General features: G+C 42.5%; 1 protein-coding gene across 6 annotated transcripts in view; it reads right to left on the bottom strand.

The window, feature by feature from the left end:
* fbrsl1 (fibrosin-like 1) overlaps positions 1-20,500 on the bottom strand; it is a 254,489-nt gene extending 233,989 nt beyond the window's left edge. For 4 of the 6 annotated variants that reach the window (XM_068604518.1, XM_068604521.1, XM_068604519.1 and 1 more), the window contains exon 1: positions 19,270-20,499. In XM_068604518.1, the coding sequence (XP_068460619.1) occupies positions 19,270-19,566 (297 nt within the window). In that variant the 5' untranslated portion in view covers positions 19,567-20,499. Of the gene's footprint in view, positions 1-19,269 lie in introns of all 6 variants that reach the window. The other 2 variants (XM_068604520.1, XM_068604522.1) reach the window with 2 other exon arrangements.
* Between the last annotated feature and the right edge of the window lie 390 nt (positions 20,501-20,890).

Genomic DNA, 20,890 nt, shown 5'->3' with positions numbered 1-20,890 from the left:
CTATTGAGTGCTGCCAGTCAACCAAACAGACACAAGCCAGTGACCAGTCCAACCACTAAAACAAACCGCAAAACCACATTACCAGCGTGGCTCTGGAAACTGATCCCCGGCCAGATGAGCTCTTCCTCCAAATTAGCCCCGCTAACTCTCGACTGTGCTTCAGACCGTGGGGAAACAAAAGCTACAACAACAACAACAACAATAATATCAATAAGATTGCTCACAAGCATGAGATGGTGCAACTATCACAAGATATATAAATGAAAATGTGCAGTAAAGCCACAACTGAACAATGAGCCTGAATAACAAAGCAGCTCAAGAGTAAATTCTCAGCTCGCACTGATCATTCAGGCACAGCAGACGGACAAACTCAAAATGAGCTGCTTTCTGTCCAATTACACACAACATACTCCAGGCATAATGAAACTAAACCGAGTCATACCTCCCAAACCCCACTGTCCTACTTCAGTTCTACCTCACACTGTGCAGCCAGATATTTTATTAACCCACAACCTTACTCTATATTCAAGTGGAGAGCCGAAAAGTTTTCAAAGATTCCAAATTGCTCAGCAACATGTTTGGAGAATGTGTGTGAAAAGATGCAAAATGCACCTCGATCATTTCCAATTGACTGTATGTTTTTTACTATATTGTTAATGTATTAAAGCTCCAATGAATAGTTGGAACAACTTAATACCGCAAATATATGATTGTATAAAGAAAGTGTGGTAAATAAACAGTCATCGTTAAGCTCATTTGAATTGATTGAAGGGTAGCCCCCTGAGATGTAGCATCTCATTCACAAGGTGGTCCATTAGACACAACAGAAAAGAATATTATTACATCACATCTACTACGAATACACAGATACACACAGCTCGCTCAGCCTTTCCGATCCACTGTTCAAGAATTATTCAAGAATACTTAATGATAATGACAATTGCCGATATGATAGATTACCAAAACACATCAGCTTAAGAGCAACTTCTTTGACTTCCGTTAGACTGAAAAAAATGCAAAAATGAAAAGCATGTACAGGTCGAAGAAGGTAATTGACCTCAGAGAAACAGGGAGGTTATTCCAATCGAAAGGAGCTTTGTGGAATGACCTGCGTCCAATTTCTTTGAAAATAAATCGTTGCAAATCTTTCAATAGCAGGAACTCTGAATCTTAAGTCGTTTTCTCCTTCTAAAAAACAAGTGTTCACCAAAGCCATCACATCAGATATGATATGAGTAACCTGCAGTGTATGAATATGACTTTTCTATAATCACACCACCAACAGGTGAGTATGTGTTACACTGCCACAGCTCTTCCCAACAGAGGCGGATTGTGGCTGTTCTCCACACATTGAAAGCAACACATACTGGTTCCTGGGTTTATGTGTTGAGGTGTAGTGTGTTACATCTCTGCTGTGTGTTAACGACTAGTTGCAGTAAAGCAAATTGCCCTGAAGGGATAATAAAGATTTACACAGGGCTGTTCTTTGCTATCAGCGCTGCTCTTCATCGCCCACATATCTGAGGAAGCAATCACAGTAAGAGCATAAAGCAATATGACCCTTCTGCCACATCACAACCAGCAGCTACCAGTCCACATAAACCCTTAAATAACAACACGGGCTGTCTCTGTGTCTTTACACTAGTTTACACGCAAGCAGGCTTTTTACTTTTCAATTCATTTTTTTTGAAGATGTCTGTTGACTTTTTAATGTGGTGTTAATCTCAACATGGATGATTTGTGAAATTACTCCTCAATTCTTTAGTGCTCCATATTTTTCTTGTTCTCATCTGTATCCTGTTCTCTGCCGCTGTGATGACCCAATTTTCCCACAAGGATCATTAAAGTTTCATCTAATCTAATGGACCTTTATTTTTATCATTTCAGTCTCTGTAAATCACTATTCCACAGTTTAGAAAAAAGCGCGACACAAGTTATTATGATCATTAGGGCTCAACTGAAATGGAAACTCACACATTTGATACATGCAGTGCTGTTGTTGCATTGAAGCTGACAATATTTATCATCTTTAAATGAGGCAATTTACACAACGAAAATGAAAAACATATATTGTTTATTACAGACGATAATTCTTGTAGATGCTCTTAAGACATGGGCGAAATGGAAATGGCTAACCTTGCTGACTGTTTTATAATGTCATGCATTGGAAATCAATGGAGATTCCATAAATAGTAAGACTTTGCTATAAACATATGTTGCAACCAATTAATGATGTTCTGTGTGTGATACATTTATTAAGCACCCAGGGACTTCATTTGAAATCATTAGCAAAAACATCTGACATCTACCAGATAGAATTGGAGCCAACTACAAGCAAAATAACCAAACCCAATGTCTGTAAAAATATATCTGTAAAATCTAATCAGCTGCATCCAGAAAGTCAGAGAGTCAAAGTCACTTTTCACAAAAACAACATTGCATTCAAGGACATTTGTAGAAGACTGCCAATGGCCCACAATTATGTTTGGGGGCAGACAATACATGTATTGTTACCAATACACAGTTAATGGTTCTTTTAGCTTTGCGCCTCATGTTTACATTTCATGTTGGACAACCAAACCCAGATGACAAATAATAAAGAAGCACACCATAATTATTAAGCCTCGACAAAGGTTTTATTGTCTACAGAGTCACTCCCAGCAAGTATTATGATTCTCATTATTGTTGTCATTATTACTGGCTGTATGTCCACATATTACATTGGTATCTCCTCTGCTGGTATTGTTATGGCCCTACGAGTGTGGGCTGTTGCCAGTGTTCCCCCGCCTGGCCTGCATACCAATTAGAGGCTGATTAACAGCAACGCAAGGAGAGTTTTCAGAAGAGAGGTGGGGGAGGGTTGTTTTTCTGAAGCTGAGGCTGACCTGACGAAGAGGGTCCATTACATACACAGACACACAGTGAAACGCTCGGCCTCAGGATAGAGTTATTTATTGTTTGTGCTTCTCAGCTATTTCACTGTGGCATGTGTGTACAAGCAACTATCAGCGGACCTGCAGTTCAGCACAAAGTGCAGTGTCTGAGAGTCTGGAGATGATGAGGACCTCATGTGCCTCCCCGCTCTGAGGCCAGAACTGATTCCTTTGCACTGTACAAACACATACACTTAGATTTTTTTTTGGAATACAATGATTATCAACGATATGATATATCGTGAAGACTTATACAACAAAAGTCATACTTTCTTTCTTGCAAAATGTGCATGCTTGGATTTGAAAGCTTGCTTCAGTCCTCTCTCCGCTCCCTAATCGAGACAAAGAAGGCATAGACTCTGTGGTGTAGTAACTGTGCTATATTCAAACAACAGTTCGACGGAGGTGTTTCCCTTTAAAGCAACAAAACTAAGACAAGACTTCAGCCATGCTATCAGCTCTGAGAGGCTGTAGAGCAATGCTCGGAGCCGAATATCAACACTACTATGGCGACATGCTCACAATGACAATGCTAGCATACTAATGTTTAGCAGGGGTATCATATTAAAAGCTCTCGCTCAAGGACTGCACGGCATCTTTGCAGGTTCAGTCAGTCACTATTAATCAAGCCTCTATTAATGACTTGCCGTTGGAAGAAAACTCTTTCACAATACTTTTTTTCTCTCTTTACAACGGCAGTTCAAAAGCATCAACATCAGCATGTTGGCCTGCCCGACTGCCTTTGTGTGTGTGAACCACACTGCCGTCAGGATGGCTGTTTTTAGCCGGTCGTTGTGGGCTGATTAACTTTGACAGGCTGCCTCTTAGACCCACCACAAGTACAAGCAGGAAAGCAACCGGGCAGCATTTCACCACAGGAGAGCCAGCCCATGCAGCCGTTTGCTGATTCCTAACCAGACTTTGGTCATTCTAACAATTAATCCACTAAAAACTCATTTCAATCGCTATATTGATAATAAAAACTGCCATATTGATTGAATCAGACTTTCCTTGTTTTATGTATGCTTCCAGATGAGAAGACACTGTGACAATGTGCTAGATTCCTGCACGATGATTCAGTAAACTGTTTGCATTTCTCATACCAGCTGGAACAAAACCTGAAAGGGGCTTTGCATGCTAATGGGTGGCCTAAAGTGGTAAGAGCAGAAATCATTTAACTTGACGCCAGGTTTACCAACTCAGCCTGTCTGAGACAAAGAAACGTTTACTGAGCAAGAGACAAAAAGAGCAAGAGACAAAAAGGTCTGTAGTAGTAATGGAGGACTGTGGCTGTAAGCAGTGTTTCGCTTAACATTTAGCAACCCCTGCTTATATTTAGCTCCAGGAGAGAATAAATGATACTTTGAATATTACGTTTTACTCATACTGGTTATCCCTGCGATGCTACATGACAAAAATCATTATTGTGCATCTTTAAGCATCTTTTAGCGATTCATTTTTTAATTTTAAATTTAAAAACATTGTTATTCAGCAGCAAACAACTTGTATCTATCCCCACTGTGGTGTTTGACTCCCATCCATATTTCCTCCAGAATATTATGAGGTCACACAACTTTGACAGGTGGCATTTAACTTTTTCCCCTCTATCTTTAACAAAGCATTTCGGGGGATGTACTAGCAGAAAGATTATCACCTGAAACTAAGACACAGTGTGTTTTCGTTAGCTTAAGGGGAGCTCTTCATATCTACACAGGGAGCGGGGTCCTGCTCCTCCAACTATGTCCCTGAACTAGCAAAGGACGCACTGAAACTGCTGTAACATGAGCACCATGAGTCCAAGGCTGTGGTACCGCCAGCTGCTGGCCGACTTCCACGGATCCTAAAGTCGTGTTATCATGGTCAGGATGGCCCCTGAGTGAGGCTAATGTCATTAACACGCTTACATGTTCAGCGTCTAATGTTACCACCGTCTTGGAAAGAGAGACGTGACCACAGGGGTATTCAGTTTGTTGCAATGTGCAACCACAACGTTAGATACCACCAACACAGACACAAGTGTACTATAGATTAAGGGTTTCGCCGATCAGACTTTTCATTCCCACAGCCAGCCGGTGTATGGAGCAGCGTAGCAACACAGTATTTAGTAAGAGGCCAACACAGGTCCAACAATCTCAAGCGCACAAACTTTGAATCTCAATGTACGTTTTTCAACCATATAATTGAAGATAAGAGAGAGAAAAGTTAAGACACAAAAAAGAGGGAACTAGAAATTGACAGAAAACACTATCATCTAAAGCTGCCCACATGGTTTACTGGACAGCAGTGCCTGGCAGGTTAGATAACCACAGCCAGCACTCTAACAGGTTGCTTTTGTGAGCACATGCTTTTCTTTCCCACTCTGTCTTTTCACCCTCACTGTCCTCAGCTTTGACAAGCTTTTACTTGTGCTGGTTTTGAACAGAAACACCATTGTGCCTTCTACTGCAAACAATGCCTGCTGTTTTGCCGAAGGACCCCCAAAACACACATTAGCTCACTCTGCCCCTTTTGTCTGCAGGAGATTCCTGTCATGATTCTGGTCACAAGACCAGTGCAAAAGACTCGACTAGTTAATGAAAGTTCACGGCATGACACAATGTCAAGTGGGTAGGCCACTGCTAAAGTGCTTTTAAGCAGGACCCTGAATCACTTCCAGCTTTGGGAGGTGTTGGCCGACATTTAGATCGCCTTGTCAACAATCCTGAGGCAGAAGAAAATGATAAACCTTACCGAAAAGTCAACAGTTAAATCATAACACAATATGGTGCAGCAATATGTTCCAAAGCAATGTATAATGAGGTGCTTTGTCATAAATAAAGCACTTCAGGGAGGCATGCTGTACCTTTTCATCGATCCAAAGCAGTATATCTCTAGTCAACAAAAACACAGACACAACCGAGTCTGCCCTTAGTTTTACCATTACTGCCTGCAGCTATACAGGCTTGGAGAGGCCTCAGAAGGTATGTGACCCTCAGTTACATTTAAAGGCTGCAAGACTGATAAAGGTAATGCCACAGGCTACCAAATGACTGGCAGTTACTAGAAATAAACGCTGGTTCTGTCAATCATAATCACAACTTTTACACTACATGAGTCGACAGAAGAGGAGGAAATGATGAGCGGTAAGGGCAACACACAGATCAAGGGTTTCATGCTCATAATACGTATTTACTCCTTCAGTATCATTTTAAACAGGTTTAATTATGGCGCAAAAGTCACCATAAATATGGAAAATGATATTTCTGCAGAGAACAATGTCGCTCGATGACGGATTGGAAGGCTCATTAACTAAGAGGACTGATTTAGTAACTAGTAGACTGGCTGAATGGTGTCTCACCCAGCGAGTGATTGAAAGGTTGATGAAATGCATGACCGACAAATTGAAGGGTTGCTCTGTTCTGGGTGGCACCACCCTTCACCTATAGACACACACTGACACACACCACCCCTTTGGTGGGGCCTGTCAGTGTGTGTAACCGTTTTCCACCTCTTGTGTATTGTTGTGCAAATTGAAACGGCAAGGAGAGCAATTCACACACACGCACACACACATACACACATTCTCGCACTACCCCACACACACATCTCGCTTGTGTCATGGGTGGGCAGAGAGGGGGAGGGGGGTTACTTCCATCTCCCTCTTAGCATCTTGGCAGGCGGGAAGGGGAAATATGATTATCCAGTGGGGGGAATTGTTTCATCAACACCTGGAGCAGATAAATGAAAATAGGAGGATTTATGTACTGAGAACAAGCTTACTTCTGGTGCCAGGAAGCAATTAAGCAGGAAGCTGGAATACAACCCCCTGTACTCTCTCTCTCTTTCTTTCCATTGCTTTCCAAGTCTCTACCTTCCTCATTGTGTCTCACTCTGTGTGCCTGCACTAAGTACCCGCTTCACACCAGTGGCACATTTTGAGAACTGATAGCGAGCCATGGGGAAAGCTGACTGGAAGAGAGGGAAGGTATTAATTTCCACAAAGTGTCTCATTAATAGCTGATAACATAGTGCCTCAGAAGTGTTGGGATATCATTTGACTCTATGTTGGGGCGAAGCAATGAATGCTCACCTCCCGCATAGCTACAGATGGGTAACGCGGCTTGTCCTACCTACTTGCTGTGGCATCTGAGGAGCGGAAATATTAAATGTAATCATCAGAGTGATATGGGGTTCGATCTTGTTGGGATCCTAGTGGTATCATACTAACATGTATATCAACAGATATCTACATATTTACATTTTTATTACATCAGCATCTGTTAAAAAGGTTGAGATATAAATAAAAACTATGTACATACTTTTATGAGACACTATCATACACTTGCTGAATAACTGCCGTCTGGCTACAGTCAGTACAGTATGGTTTATGACGTAGCATCTCTATACAGATTAGTTTCATAAAATACCAACGTTTACCTCATATTTTCCCCTGTCTCTTCTAAAAATTAGACCAAGATCCTCTCAGTGTTTCTCAATTGAATAAGTGTGCATGGTGCCTTCATAGTCACAAGATGTATTGTCTGTGTAACTAACCAACATCATTCTAAGTGCAAGCAAATGAACAATGGTACCAACTTCGAGACTGAACCGGGATATTGAACAAGAATCATGTCAGTGGCTTTTAAACAGTGATGGGAAGTTAACCTAAATCACTGATTAATGAAGTTAACCTGCCAATATAACTGTTTTATCTAATGATGAAGTCAACCTTTCTAATCTGCAGGAGGTGCCAAACATTTTTAGATTACATCGATGTGGGTTCGACAGTAGGGTCAAGTACAGAATGCCCTCCAGCTGAACCTGGTTCAAACTCAGACTTGACTCTGAGCTCAATCCTGCCTGGCATCCGCCATGCTGATGAATCCTTGAGTCAGATCTTTCCAGTTAAATAATAATGAATGATATAATAGAAATTAACTTAAGTATGCTCTGTCTTTATTCCCAAAACCACAAAATGGATTTAATTTGCAACAGAAATGTGCTTTGGTTTACTGCAGACAGGTGCCTCTATTAATAGAAATATGTTAATCTGTATCAACTTCAACAATAATGTCTTGACATTTTTACATTTGCAGAAACAATTCTAGCGGTCTTCCAAGTGAAAACGAGATAGATGTTCAAGCTAATATGGTTTGAACACAGTCTCTGTGTGGCTATGAATAGCGTGGTATTTGAACTGGACGCGGCTGCTGTGCTACGAAGCACAGAGACGTGGAATGCAAACAGTAGCTTGGCAAAGTTCTGTTTATGTTCTCTCGCTCTCACATGCTGCCTGTTTTCTTTATTGACTCAACAACTGGCCTTGTGCTCGGGCTGCAAACGCGCGCGCGTGTGTGTGTGTGTGTAATTTTGATCTCATTCCACGCCTTGGGTAAAGCCTTGCTGATTCTGAGGTGACTGTCCTCGTTTCAGAAGCACTGACAAAGTGGCCTCTCTGAAATGAGCTGTGTGGCCTGTTTACAAAAGGGGAGCAGATGCATTTTACTGCCTTTGATCTATGGGTAAACAACCAGCGGACCGCAAAGAGAAAAAGAAAAAGGAAGAAGTCGTCAGTGGACGTACGTGCCGCCTGCACAGTATGTAAGGAGAGAGGAAAGCATTCAAAGTGAGGAGATAGACAGGGAGGGAGAGAGGAGGAGACATAGTCTGACGATACTTTCTTTGGCAGATCTGTCAGCCAGATCTCACGGTGGGTGACAAGAGACTTTTTTTTTTCTTCCCCTCGCAGGTTTTACTGCAGTGGTTATGTTACATATGCCTTATTATATACCCCATTATATTTCACACACATTCTCCCTCCTCACTCTGCTGAGCACACAACCGCAACATTGACTTTCATAGATGTTCGGAGGATTCAGAAAATGAGGAGTGTCTGAGTTGGCAAAGGGCCGAGTGTGTTAAAAACTGATGATATCTTTTACAGCAGCGTATTAACTGCAGGGAGGCTGAGGAGCAAGAACTGCTTCCTGAAGCAAAAGTTTCATCAATATATGGACCTAAATTCTAATACCGTGTATTTTTGCCAAGTAGATACAGTTAAGACTCCAGAACTGTTGAGTGTCTCCCGTGTAATTTAGCATTGGCAGGGTCAAAAAGTCTCTAAAACAGCATGTAAACCACTCCCCAGTCTACCCTGAAAGCCATGGTGAATCATTGCTCCGACTGCGTCCTCCTTTACTTCTACTATAAAAGTTGAAGTAATAAAAAAAGGACATCATCATCATAATATAATCACATACACTTAGAGTTGCAAAGTCTGAGGAGCCCCTTGTTTCCCAGTTCTGTTCACATGTCAAATGTTTCTTTAAACAATATCCCCAGTGCTTTTTACCTTAGAAATATGGAACTTTTCAGAAAAATGTCACGATCATGGAGACATTTTCATTTTTAATATGGCTTTGTCTACTACAGTACCCAACATCCTCAGCCATTGTTGCTATTGAGAAGAAGCCATTCAGAATCAGAGTGGTGCCAAAGAAACACTCAACCGATGCACTGGAGAATAAAACACAGCAACATAATTGTTTTGTCCAAAAGATGCAGAATCTATTGATGTATCTCACAAATGTGATGTTGAGCTTCCGCCTGCCGTTAGAAGAGCAAACTAAACATTTTAAGCTCAGTGATTGGATGAAATGCACTTTGGAAGTCGTAGTTAACCGTTCGCCTTAGGTTTTTGTGCACTTCTAGTGTGTCAGACAGCGATAAAAACATCCTTGTATGGTCCACCTGCTACAAAGACATTTGGATTCCACAGAGCAAAGTGTGAATGGCCGACAAGGTGCTTCATTTCAACAGTAGAAAACTGAGTGTGGCAGCACAGCCCAAAATTGAGAGGCAAATGTCATCCAGACAGCGAATGCAACGGGAGTGGCAAAGGGGAAAGAGAGAAATTCCACATTGCATAACCACCCGCTTATCTAAGCTCTATTATCTTGGCCACAGCTTGTTGCATGGCTTCCAAAGCAATTGCAAATAAACCCTGAAACAGTCCTTATTTGGCTTCGTCTGCACCCACATATAAAAACACACAAAGGCAAGGCTGAATGCTGTGAATGCAATCAGCGTACCAACAAACAATGAGCTGTAATAAATTGCAGACTAACATATCACTGTATCTTATTTCAGATGGGAAGCTGAATGCTGAAGCAATTATCATCAGCATCACTTGGCCTATAAAGACTATTCCCCTCAGAGCTGGTGTTGGTAGCGAGTGTCGGTAGTAGAAGAGCATGTCAACAACTGTTAACGCTAATTGCTTTCACACTAAGAGTGATCTATTAAGAAAACATGCAGCAAGGATCCGCGTAATGTCACGACTGTGTGAGTCATGCCTTTGAAAACGAAGCGCTCCTTAAAAACATGACCACATGGACTGAAGGCTGATTTGTAATCTGCAGTGTTTTGATGATTTACAATTGCTAGCTTGAACACGGGTAAATATTGATTTCTTCTCCTATTTGCAGAGCCGTTTAAAGTAGTGTCCTGATATGCTATTTCACAGATGTCATTCAGTTCTGAAAGGGTCGTATTTTATCATACTTGGCACAAACAATTTCCAAACGCCTTGAAATATGTTGATTTCCATAAATGACTTTGAGCAAGTCAAATGGTAGATATGTTCCGCGTCTGAGCCAGGATTATTGGAAGGGGGTCATTGGTGTGTTTTTAGTCAAGTCACTGTACACCCCATGAGTGCCAATAAATCATCCTAAAATAACAATAATGGATGTTGGGCACCATTTATTAGACACAATTACACAATTTCTATTTTTTTTTAAATCATTCTAATCATTAGGGATTATGTTGGCGAGGAACCTAACGTTACAATATATAGCTTATAATTGCAATACAATACATATTGCAATATTTTTTTTAATGAAAATGTGAAAATAGAGGTGGAAATACAACTGGCTGTATACCACCTGGATAGTCTGATGTACATCACATATTGATAACTCTGCATACAAATTGTATCAAAACCACATAAAAAGGTATTTGTATTACATTGTACAGCAGAGAACAAACTGAACTTAAATGCACTTGCCATAAAAAAAATATAGGAGACTAAGTGCATTTTGTTTTACACCTGCCACAACGTCCATACTGTTTTCTTTTTTTAGTGCATCACTGACCACTCTGAAGTTACATAGATGCAATAAACATCATATGAAATAAAGTCTGTCTGTCACTATGGCTGGGTTCTTCCCATTTATGTCCCGTTCCTCCAGGTTCAGTTTTCAAAAACACTGATGTTGTTGTGTGTACAGCTCTCGTGCAGTGGTGTCATGGTGTCAGGCGACGTAATTGTAATATGTGACCGTGGCTCTAGTCGTCCACACATCGAACGTCAGGCGCTTACATTAGCACACTTATAGTTTCACAGCCGAACAAAACAAGCCGATGCTCAGCTAACTAGAAAATAAAGTGTACATTTAGCTTAAATAAGATTGTGTATTGACCACCAGACTGATCACTCTGTTGGACTTGGAGAACAGCGCAACATGCAATCTGTGCAAACTTTTCAAACATGACAAAATGATACATAATGACATTTCCTAAACGACAACTTTAGCAGAGCGAGTGATGTTTACTAGCCAAAAGCGCATTTCGTGGGTTGGTTAATTCACAAAATAAATGTCCACACAGCAGATACAATATCAATGTCACAATGGGAAGTGTGCTGGCTTGCCCTTTAATGTCTAACACATTGCATCTCCAAAATATTTTCACATTTCTTCACATAATATTAGTAGCGTGGCAAACCTCTTTATTGTTTTGTGTCCACCTGCGTTTCCAGGAGAGCCTTTGTTGAAATTGTTATTACTTTTCAGCACACACACTCCAAGTCAGCAGACCTACTTTCTAATGCAAGCAATGTTGAAAAGGGATTCAAGTGACTTGAAGTTTGAAGCAAGCCAGGCTTTGAGAGCTCTCTGTCTGCTCTATGTCAGTGAAGGACACGGCTGAAAAGGAAAACAGCTATTACTTAATGAGCCACTTAAAGAGTGCCCTCTCTATTTAGGTTTCATTATTTTTGTTGTAAATCCCTCGCAGCCCGCGTCTGTTAGTCATTCATACAGATCCTCCAAGGGCACTATTATATATTAACCAAGAACATAGGACTGGAAAATACCTCAGCTGAACCACAAAAAAGATCGTTGAATGAAGCTATCTGCCAATAATGTATTTTTTCTCAAACTGTTTAAATGAAATATCTTTTGTTCACATTGTTTAGTAACATGAATTAATCAAGCAGCCGAGAAACCGGAGAGGGGTTATGAAAGGGAAAAGGGGGACAAATCAGATGTGGATAATTACCGGGGAACCTTCTCACAGTGCAGTTCCTAATCCATCGCAAGCTCGGAGACAGCATCTTAATCACAGCATAATTACATCCTGTCATTCACCGCAATGAAAACACTGAGGCAGGAAGATGGAAGACGGCTCGGGACGACAAGCAGGAAATGGATACATATGCCTCCAACAAGCTACCAACATGCTGTGTGTGTCACTTCATATGTCTCAGCCATGTTGTAATGTCTGCACATTTCAGGAAATCCTCATGCATCACTGGATCAAAAAACAGGCTCTTATTCTGAGGTGTTGAAGCGCTTTGATACCTCAAAATAGACAACTGACAGTGCTCCAAAAAGGAGCTATCTTCACTATCTTCCAAAAATTATACCAGAAATGCTGGCTGGAAATTAAGGAAACACAGATACATCTATTTTATGCCCGGTGCTGTGACATTTCAATATTTTTCTTGTTTTGTTACAGACTGTAATGTGCCTGTAACACTCTCTTTGAAGCATGCCAACTCAGATTTGTATATAAATCACAAGTTTCCCCAACTTTAGTGTCCATATACTACTTCCATTTCAAAACGCATATACTTTGCTATGTTTACACTGTGCGTCCACACTGCGCTGGAGTTTTAGAGCATTGACAATGGAGGAGTTCAGAAACTCTCCAGAGGACAATTCAATCAGAAAACTCCTGGGTTACGTCCTTGTGTGGACGGGCGTATATGGAGAGGTTTGGAAACGGCAGAGACATACTCGTTCGCTACTTGATTGGGTCTTAGCAGTCACTCCCGTTCTTCCCCGATTCGTCGCACTCCTGTCACATGACCTCGTCGTCAGTCGAAACAAAAAGGAAAATGGCAAAAAGAGGGACTAGCGATTCCTCTGAAGTATTTTCTCCTAACTAGACCAATTGCAGTGTGTGGAAAATCTGCTTCCTGTCCACACTGGCATGCGCATGCCCAGCGTACGTGAATACTCATGTGATATGCGTTTTCAAAGCTTGCTCTGTGGCAGAGATCATTTAGAAAACGATACTGAAACGCCTGTGTGTACGCAGATTGTTTACGTTTTAAAACGTAAATGTATTTGTGTGGTTAACGTCAATATCCGTCTTTAAATGTGCATTGCTACGCTTTGTTACCGCCACCAATTGTTAATCAACAGAACAGCATTAAAACTGGTGGAAGGAGTGTACATTGCCAGCGTACTCGGGCTGGTGCGTTTGTCCCACAGACAAAACCAAGACCCACTTATAAAACATGTGCTAGTAGTGTTGAAGGGCACCTTTAATCCAATTGTGTTTCTCTGATGTCATTGAAATCTCCTCCATTGTCTCACAGCGAGGAGTGTCAAAGCCACTGTTATTTATAGGACTTTTCCTCTGATGAATCGATCTAATTGACAAGGTCAAAATCTTTTAATAAATGAATTTGGTACTGACAATTCAAAATGATAAATGATCCCTCATGTCTTTTACACATTAGAATATACTGTGTACATATTACTCGCTTGTAATTTTTTAAGCAAAAATGAGTTAGTTCCAGCTTCTAAAATATGATCATTTGTTTGTTTTCTTAATGTTCGCAACAGTAGACGGAATATCTTTGGATTTTGGACTGTTGGTCTGACAAAACAAGCAGTCAGCCAATTAATCAGTAATGAAGCCCTAAACAACACACACACACACACACACACACACACACACACACACACACACACACACACACGTTACATCTGAGCTGGCATCCAACTCCTTTTTGTTTGACTTTTTAAAAATCTGTGAACTAAAGCATTTTTTCAACTTTTATTTTCTGACATAAATCCTGCAGAGCAGAATGGAAGTGTAGTCGTGTAGTTACAGAGGAGGCTGACAAAGTGATTGCCATGCTTTCAGATCCGCATGAACACACTAACCTTCCTTGGGTGGATATATTTAGGTCACTGGGTGATGGCTTGGACAGATGCACAGTGGAGGTTCAATCCTGTTACAGTATGTGTGCGCGTGAGAGAGAGATTGAGGGGGAGAGAGAGAGAGAGAGAAGGCCTGTGAATGTGACCATGCATTTATCAGCCATGCTGTCGCCTACAGTGTGTGACAGTTAGAGAGAGCCGGGGCCGGGGGACGTCCCACTGGCATTAAGAAAGCTCTCTCCGTGGGATGCGTCAACCAATGAGCAGCGGAGACTCAGGGGGTTGCCTTGTTAATTAAAGCTGGAGTTGTTTGTCAGTGCCGGCATATGATGCACAGCGCTATCACTGTCGGGGGGGAAAGAGCAAACACGAAGCAAGATTGCTGCAACCCCTGCAACAAATCTGCTGCCTCACCATGAAAGCAAGACATCTTACTACGGCAACGAATGCTGTGGATTCAAGTGTCAGTATCACTTTGCACTACGTTACCCAACCGGTAATCAGAAGCACTGAGCCGACCGACCACAGGGAAACAATGGGATCCACAAATAACACACAATTCTGTCAAACCCCACCTCAAAAAATCTATTTGAGCTGAGGTTTTGAAGGCGTCTCTATAGATTTCTCTATCGGTGCTACTAGTGTGTTTATTAATTGTCTTTGACAAGTAATGTTCTGATATGAAGTGTCGCCACTTGACAGAGGATTGCTCCAGAGCGTTAGCTGTACTAATGACTGCTAATAAAGAACACATGGTGCTATCTGAGTGCAAGCAGTGAGACACCCAGTAATGAATGCGATGGGACTTCAGCTGTCAAGGTGCAAGTACAGCTATTACTGTACTATTAGAAGGGAAAGCCCAGAAATAACACAAACCTTTGAGGCGTTCATCAGAGCACTTGATGAAATAGAAAGGCGCATACTTGCAACTGGAATGTGTCTGGCTTCGATCCACATACCAGCTGGGAAAATATGGGTGGAGAGAGGGACGCGGCGACTCACAGCTTCTCTAACAACTAATGTCAAGCTTCCCTTGACTTAATATCCCCTTATTGCTTCGGTGGTGCTGCTCAGTGTCTAACAGCAGATGATGGTTATTGCAAGTGAGTCAAACAGGAGAGCGAGCATGATTAGCAAAACTTCCCTGGAGACAGACTCTAGATCCCATGAAGAGTTTCTATTTGTGAAACCATTTTTGTCCAAAATGCTCAGCCTTTCAGATTCCTGCCCTTGACACTGTTGTAATATCACTAAATCAACTAAACCTAAATCCCCATTAGAGTGAATTTAGAAACTCATGGTGTGGAATGAAAAACCCAAACAAATCTGTAAATTCATGTTAAAGCAGATGAACAGAAGGATTGTGGATTAACGAAGGGGGATTTGCCACTCCGACGTCACTCGCAGAGCAAATGGAGCAAATCAAACATCTTACTAATACTGTGACAGATGGATAATTGTGTCATTTTATTATCTGCACTCTTGTTCGATATCCACAGGGAGACTTCTGAAGGGTTTAAGCCACGGCGGGTAATTGTTTTATAGCACTGCTGTCAGGTGAAAACTGTATATTGTCACGAGGTCGACTTTTCAGCATTTGAATGAGTATGAGTATTAATCATTCCACCATTTACCCTAAACATATTTGAACAACACAAGACATTTAGGAATGAAAGGAGTAGTAACTGATGATTTGAATTATTATTGCAAGAAAAAAAAATATGAAAGCCATCCAAACTGGACAAGGTTTTCCCTTTCTGCTTACAGTAGCCCACATTGGCTGACTCAGTGAGTGTGCGTACACTCTTTGAATCATCCCCAACATTTCTCTTATCCCGATAAGGTTCCCGTGACGCCTGTGTTTGTACAGTCAATTTGCACAGGTAAGTAGGTGGCTTTCCTACGAGAAGCGTTGGGATTTGAAGCAAATAAACATGCCATAATCAAATGCGGCCACGGCTGAAAATAGTTTTCAGCTGTATTGAAACAGGTTACGGGAGCAGGCGAGACCACCGTACAGCCTAAGCCTTCATCAAGCGAGCTTGATCCAATCAGCGCAGAGCTGGAATATTAACAAGAGTCAATATGCTCTTGGAGGAACCATAACCTCGGGTTAGTGCGAGCAGACAGTAGCAGCTGTGCACAAGTTACAGACTAAAATAGACAATCAAATGACAAGCACAGAACCTAAAGGTGAGAGGGATTTTATGAAACACGCTCATCCTCAAGAGCTTTAGAAACCCAAAGGATTAAATAGAGATTAAAAGAAACGTAGATAGAGTAAATACAAGTAATATTCTTAAGTGTTATCAGTTAACGTCCTCTATTCCTGGAATAAAAATGACCCGCTGTCCCTTTTTTTCATACAATGAAAAGTAGTTGCGACCGAAGTCGACCAAAGGACACGAATTGGCTGCCAATTTCTTAAAATGGTTGCGAATGGCAACCCGGCAATCAAACCTGTTGAGCCCTGCACTAGCCGGACTGTAGGGCCTGACATAAACACAGTCGTGCTGGTCATCGCTTAGAAGAGGTCAGGGGGCGCACATAGTCGCTCCGACGAGGGTGAGCTCGTTTATTGGAGCATGATGCATGAGGTCAGAGCTGTTCACCTGCCAAACGTCGCTGTGTCCTCCTCATAATTGATGAGCAATTAGCACAGCTAGCGTTGTTCATGAGCTTCACTCAAGCGTACAGTATGTGGGTAAAAGTGTGAGTCACAACCAATAATGAGACGAGGTACACAATTCAAACACAGTGATGTAACTTTTTGGCCGCCAACAAATGTGATTATTGCCACCTCAAACAGTAGACAGGATGAAATATGTAAAAAGTCAACCTGCTTATTTCATTCTCCATCTACAGGGAAGTCAAGAGGCAAAGCTCACAAAACCTGGTCACATTCCCTCATGTAATTGCACAAAATCCACCAACATCATTTAATAAGCGCAGACCATTTGCATGCAAATCAGACCAATTACCAACAAGTAGCTGGCTGGCATGCGAGTATCATTTCACACAGAACCGTATCATGCCTCATTTGCTGAGCCTTGAATCATGAGCTCCTGTGCAGAGCACCGTTTTCTCTGTGTTCATTCAACATTGATTTAGCACTTGTGTTAGAAAACTATTACTGTTTGGGAATGTGTAAAACAACAATTGATTAATTATTTTTACTTAATTCCCCTATCAAACACAAAGAGGCAGCCAGTTTATCATGATAAAGCCTCCAAAGAGAAACATTTGTCGAAACACAACCGTGCTCTGCGGCACCAGAGAGGACAGTAACAGGGACAGATGCGAAACAGATAAAGTACCTCTAAACGTATTCAATACACACATGAGGATATTCCTCGAAGTCAATAGGACAGGGCACCAAATTGACAGCAGCAGAGACACCAGCATGCTGGCAGAAGAGCCGGTAGGAAGCACTTTGCTGCTATGACATCCTCAAAGTCTTTCACAGTCAGCAGCTGTCAGAAGTGGCAGCGACGCAGCGCAAAGGGCAAAAATACTCCCGAATACAACTTTACAGTGTTCTGCTCTCACACAAAGCAACGAGCGGGAAACAACACCCATTTCATGCACATTTGAAAGCAAGTAACAAGTGTATGTGCTGTAGCCGTGCTGGGGTTCCTTACTGGGGTGTCAGATGTGTGGGAATGTCTTACTGTGTGGCATCACAATAGGATTTTATGAGGGGTAATATTTAAAATCCATAGTAGGAAGACAGTTTTCCCACTTGTGTGCAGTGCCTGTTATCTTTTTGATATAAATTCCTGAGCACAGTAGTTCTTTGTGGTTATGTTTTATGCACACTTACTTTACACTAAAACCGCTGTTCATATTCCTCCCCTATCTGCTTTCACACCCACTCACAGCTCAATGAGGGGCCGAGTTGAATGGAATAACAATATGAACTACTGATGACCTGCTCAGGTCAAACTTGTTAACAGAAAGGGAGTGTTGAAGTGAATCTATATGTATGAATCTGGACAGCTGGTTTATGTTTCATGCAGTTATTTTACTGCAAATCTGTATTCAAGCATTATACTGACTAAGCACTATGTAGGAGGGAAGAGTCAATCATGACTGATTAATACCATTGCTAAGCCCACATGGGAGGTTGTCATTGAAATGAGGTGGCCGTGGTATGATCCACAGCCTTTCAAATTAGGTCATCATCTTAAAATATACAGACCTCAGTGGGCTCGCTATGTTTATCGAAGCTAGTGATTTATGTTTAAACTACAGTCGTGCTACTATTCCCACAATGAGCCATGGAAAAAGCACAGGCCTGCCTGCCTGCTTTGTCAGTCATCCTGATGTCCCACTGGGAGCAATGTTTTATTTGTCACTTGGAACACAATGAAATACAAGAGATAAGAGGATGTCACAAGAGAACCTGCTTTGTTCCTAAAATCAGTCCTCTAACATCACACACACCACACCATAATGACAGCTACACAGCTATCAGCACATGTGGTATCAGCCTGCAATAGATAAATGGTAGTTTATCAAAGAGCAAAATGTCAAGAGTGCACTCACAACTCACAGAGAATCAGAACTTTCAAAGGCAGAGCCATTACTGACAGCGCAGCACCTGTTTAGTTTCCTCAACAAGCCATATGCTGCCAATGATTCACATTTCATTCACAAAACCTTGAACTTGTAATAATATTCAAACAGAGTTGTGTGCTGCAGTGATTGTCTCACAGTTTCTTGTCAAGGACTCCAAACCGACACACCTATCCCCGAACCAGTCCCTCAATACGGGAACACTGGTGCTCTTTTTGGATTAGTTTCAAACATTGTGATGAGAATCAAACCAAGGATTGATCAGGGACATCTTGAGGGGGCCTGAGCCTCTGAGAATCACTATCAGAAGATTAGCGGAGTCATCCTCATCCAGTCTAATTGGCATCATCTCAAGTCAATTAGAGACAAATTAGACTAGTCCTCAGGTTGCTGGAGTGAGTGGGCCCCCCCAAGGACCACCTCTTTGAGAACCACTCCACTGTTGAAGAATGCTGCAGACACGCGCGCGCGCGTACACACACACACACACACTCACACAAACGCGCAAACAAACAGGAAACGATCCGGTTCCTTCCTACCTCCAGACGGTCCAGGCTGATGAAACTGGCGATAGCAAATCCATCAATGATGTCCTCCTCCTGCGAGCTGGACTCGCGTCTCTTCCGCCGGGGGGGACGTGGGGCTCTGGCGGCTGCCGCGGGGTGCGGCGCCTTTTTACCGGGCAGGGAGGCGGCGTCCCTCCCCGGGCTGTGTCCCTCCCTGTCGGAGCAGGAGGAGTTGGGGTCGGGGCTGCGGGCGTCTCTGCTTCCTGCCTCCCGCAACCTCCGCACCCTCTTGGTCCGGCATCTCCGACCCTGTTTCAATTTCCCATCCATGTTGTTCGAGAAGGCGTGCAGTGTCAAAAGAGAAAGATAAATATAACTCCACAGTAGGTGCTCGGCTGAGCGCTCGCTGCACCGTGCACAAGTAACACACACCGGACTGACAATTGTGGGCTGCGCTAGAACGTGAAGATAACGCCGCGCGTATGTATGTCAATAACAACGCAAATATAGCCTTAGAACACTCAATGACCTTGAGTATATACCTCCCCAATCTCCATTACGATAAGCAAATGTTCAGGTATCCCACTCAGGCGATACCGAGAGAGCAAAGCGACGTGGATCCACACGTTATGTTGTCACGAAGCTCCGCGACGTCGACGCGGTATCCGCTAAGGCAGGTGCAAAACGGCGAACTAGTTACAATCCACGCGTTATACCCGCTTTGTAACTTTTGTTGCATCGGAATAATCACAAGCGATGTTGTGGCCAAACCTCGCTGCATACCGCAGACAGCGCGGAGAAATCATGTCGCTGCCCGTTGTTGTTTTCCACCTCCCCGATCCATGATCCAGGGCTGTCAAATCAAGAGCTTTTGGGTACTATCCGTCCGAAACAAAACGCCTGACGAACAAGTACGTAGCCTATCGATCGAGCCTGCTGGATGAGTGAATAATCCCGCCCGCGTTGAGTTTTTTGACCATATTCCTCTCCCCGCTTCGGGCTGCAAAGGATCCCAAGTCGGAAAGCTACTTATGCGCAATATTCCCTAAATGATCCGAACCGTCCGAATAAGACAGCCATCCAGTGTGTAGCCAAACTCCATGAGGCGATGAAGCGGTCTATTCCAGTTTAGATCATGTTGAGTTTCCTATAAATCCACTCCGGTCCGTCCCTTTGCTGCTCAGTTGCTCAGAGCTCGTGGTATTTTCTATTCGCATAAGAAGGCTTTGATAAGTGTCCTTAAAGCGACAGGAGTGATTACAATCTCCTCTCCCGCCCCCTTCTCATTCCCTTCATCCGAAATTAAGAGACACAGTCAAGCTTCAGAGAACCCACATAACTGACGTATTTCCGCCACCTCTGGCCTACAATTTACCAGAGGAAGGAAGCTGGTGTAAAAACAAAAAAAGGGAAAAATCATTCTGTCGCACACTGTAAGGCACACTTTGTCACACAAGGCACTGTGTGAGTCTGTCTGCTCGAGCTGATGCCACATCATGCTTATCCCACTGACTCTGCTGCCACCGGTAATAAATGCAAGGCACACACAGAGAGAGAGAGAGAGAGAGAGAGAGAGAGAGAGAGAGAGAGAGAGAGAGAGAGAGAGAGAGAGAGAGAGAGAGAGAGAGAGAGAGAGAGGCGCACGCACGCTAGC

Source organism: Clinocottus analis, unplaced genomic scaffold, assembly GCF_023055335.1.
Source record: "Clinocottus analis isolate CAN_PGR_092001 unplaced genomic scaffold, fCliAna1.0.p SCAF_7, whole genome shotgun sequence".
Taxonomy (NCBI): domain Eukaryota; kingdom Metazoa; phylum Chordata; class Actinopteri; order Perciformes; family Cottidae; genus Clinocottus; species Clinocottus analis.
This window is presented reverse-complemented; position numbering and strand designations above follow the sequence as displayed.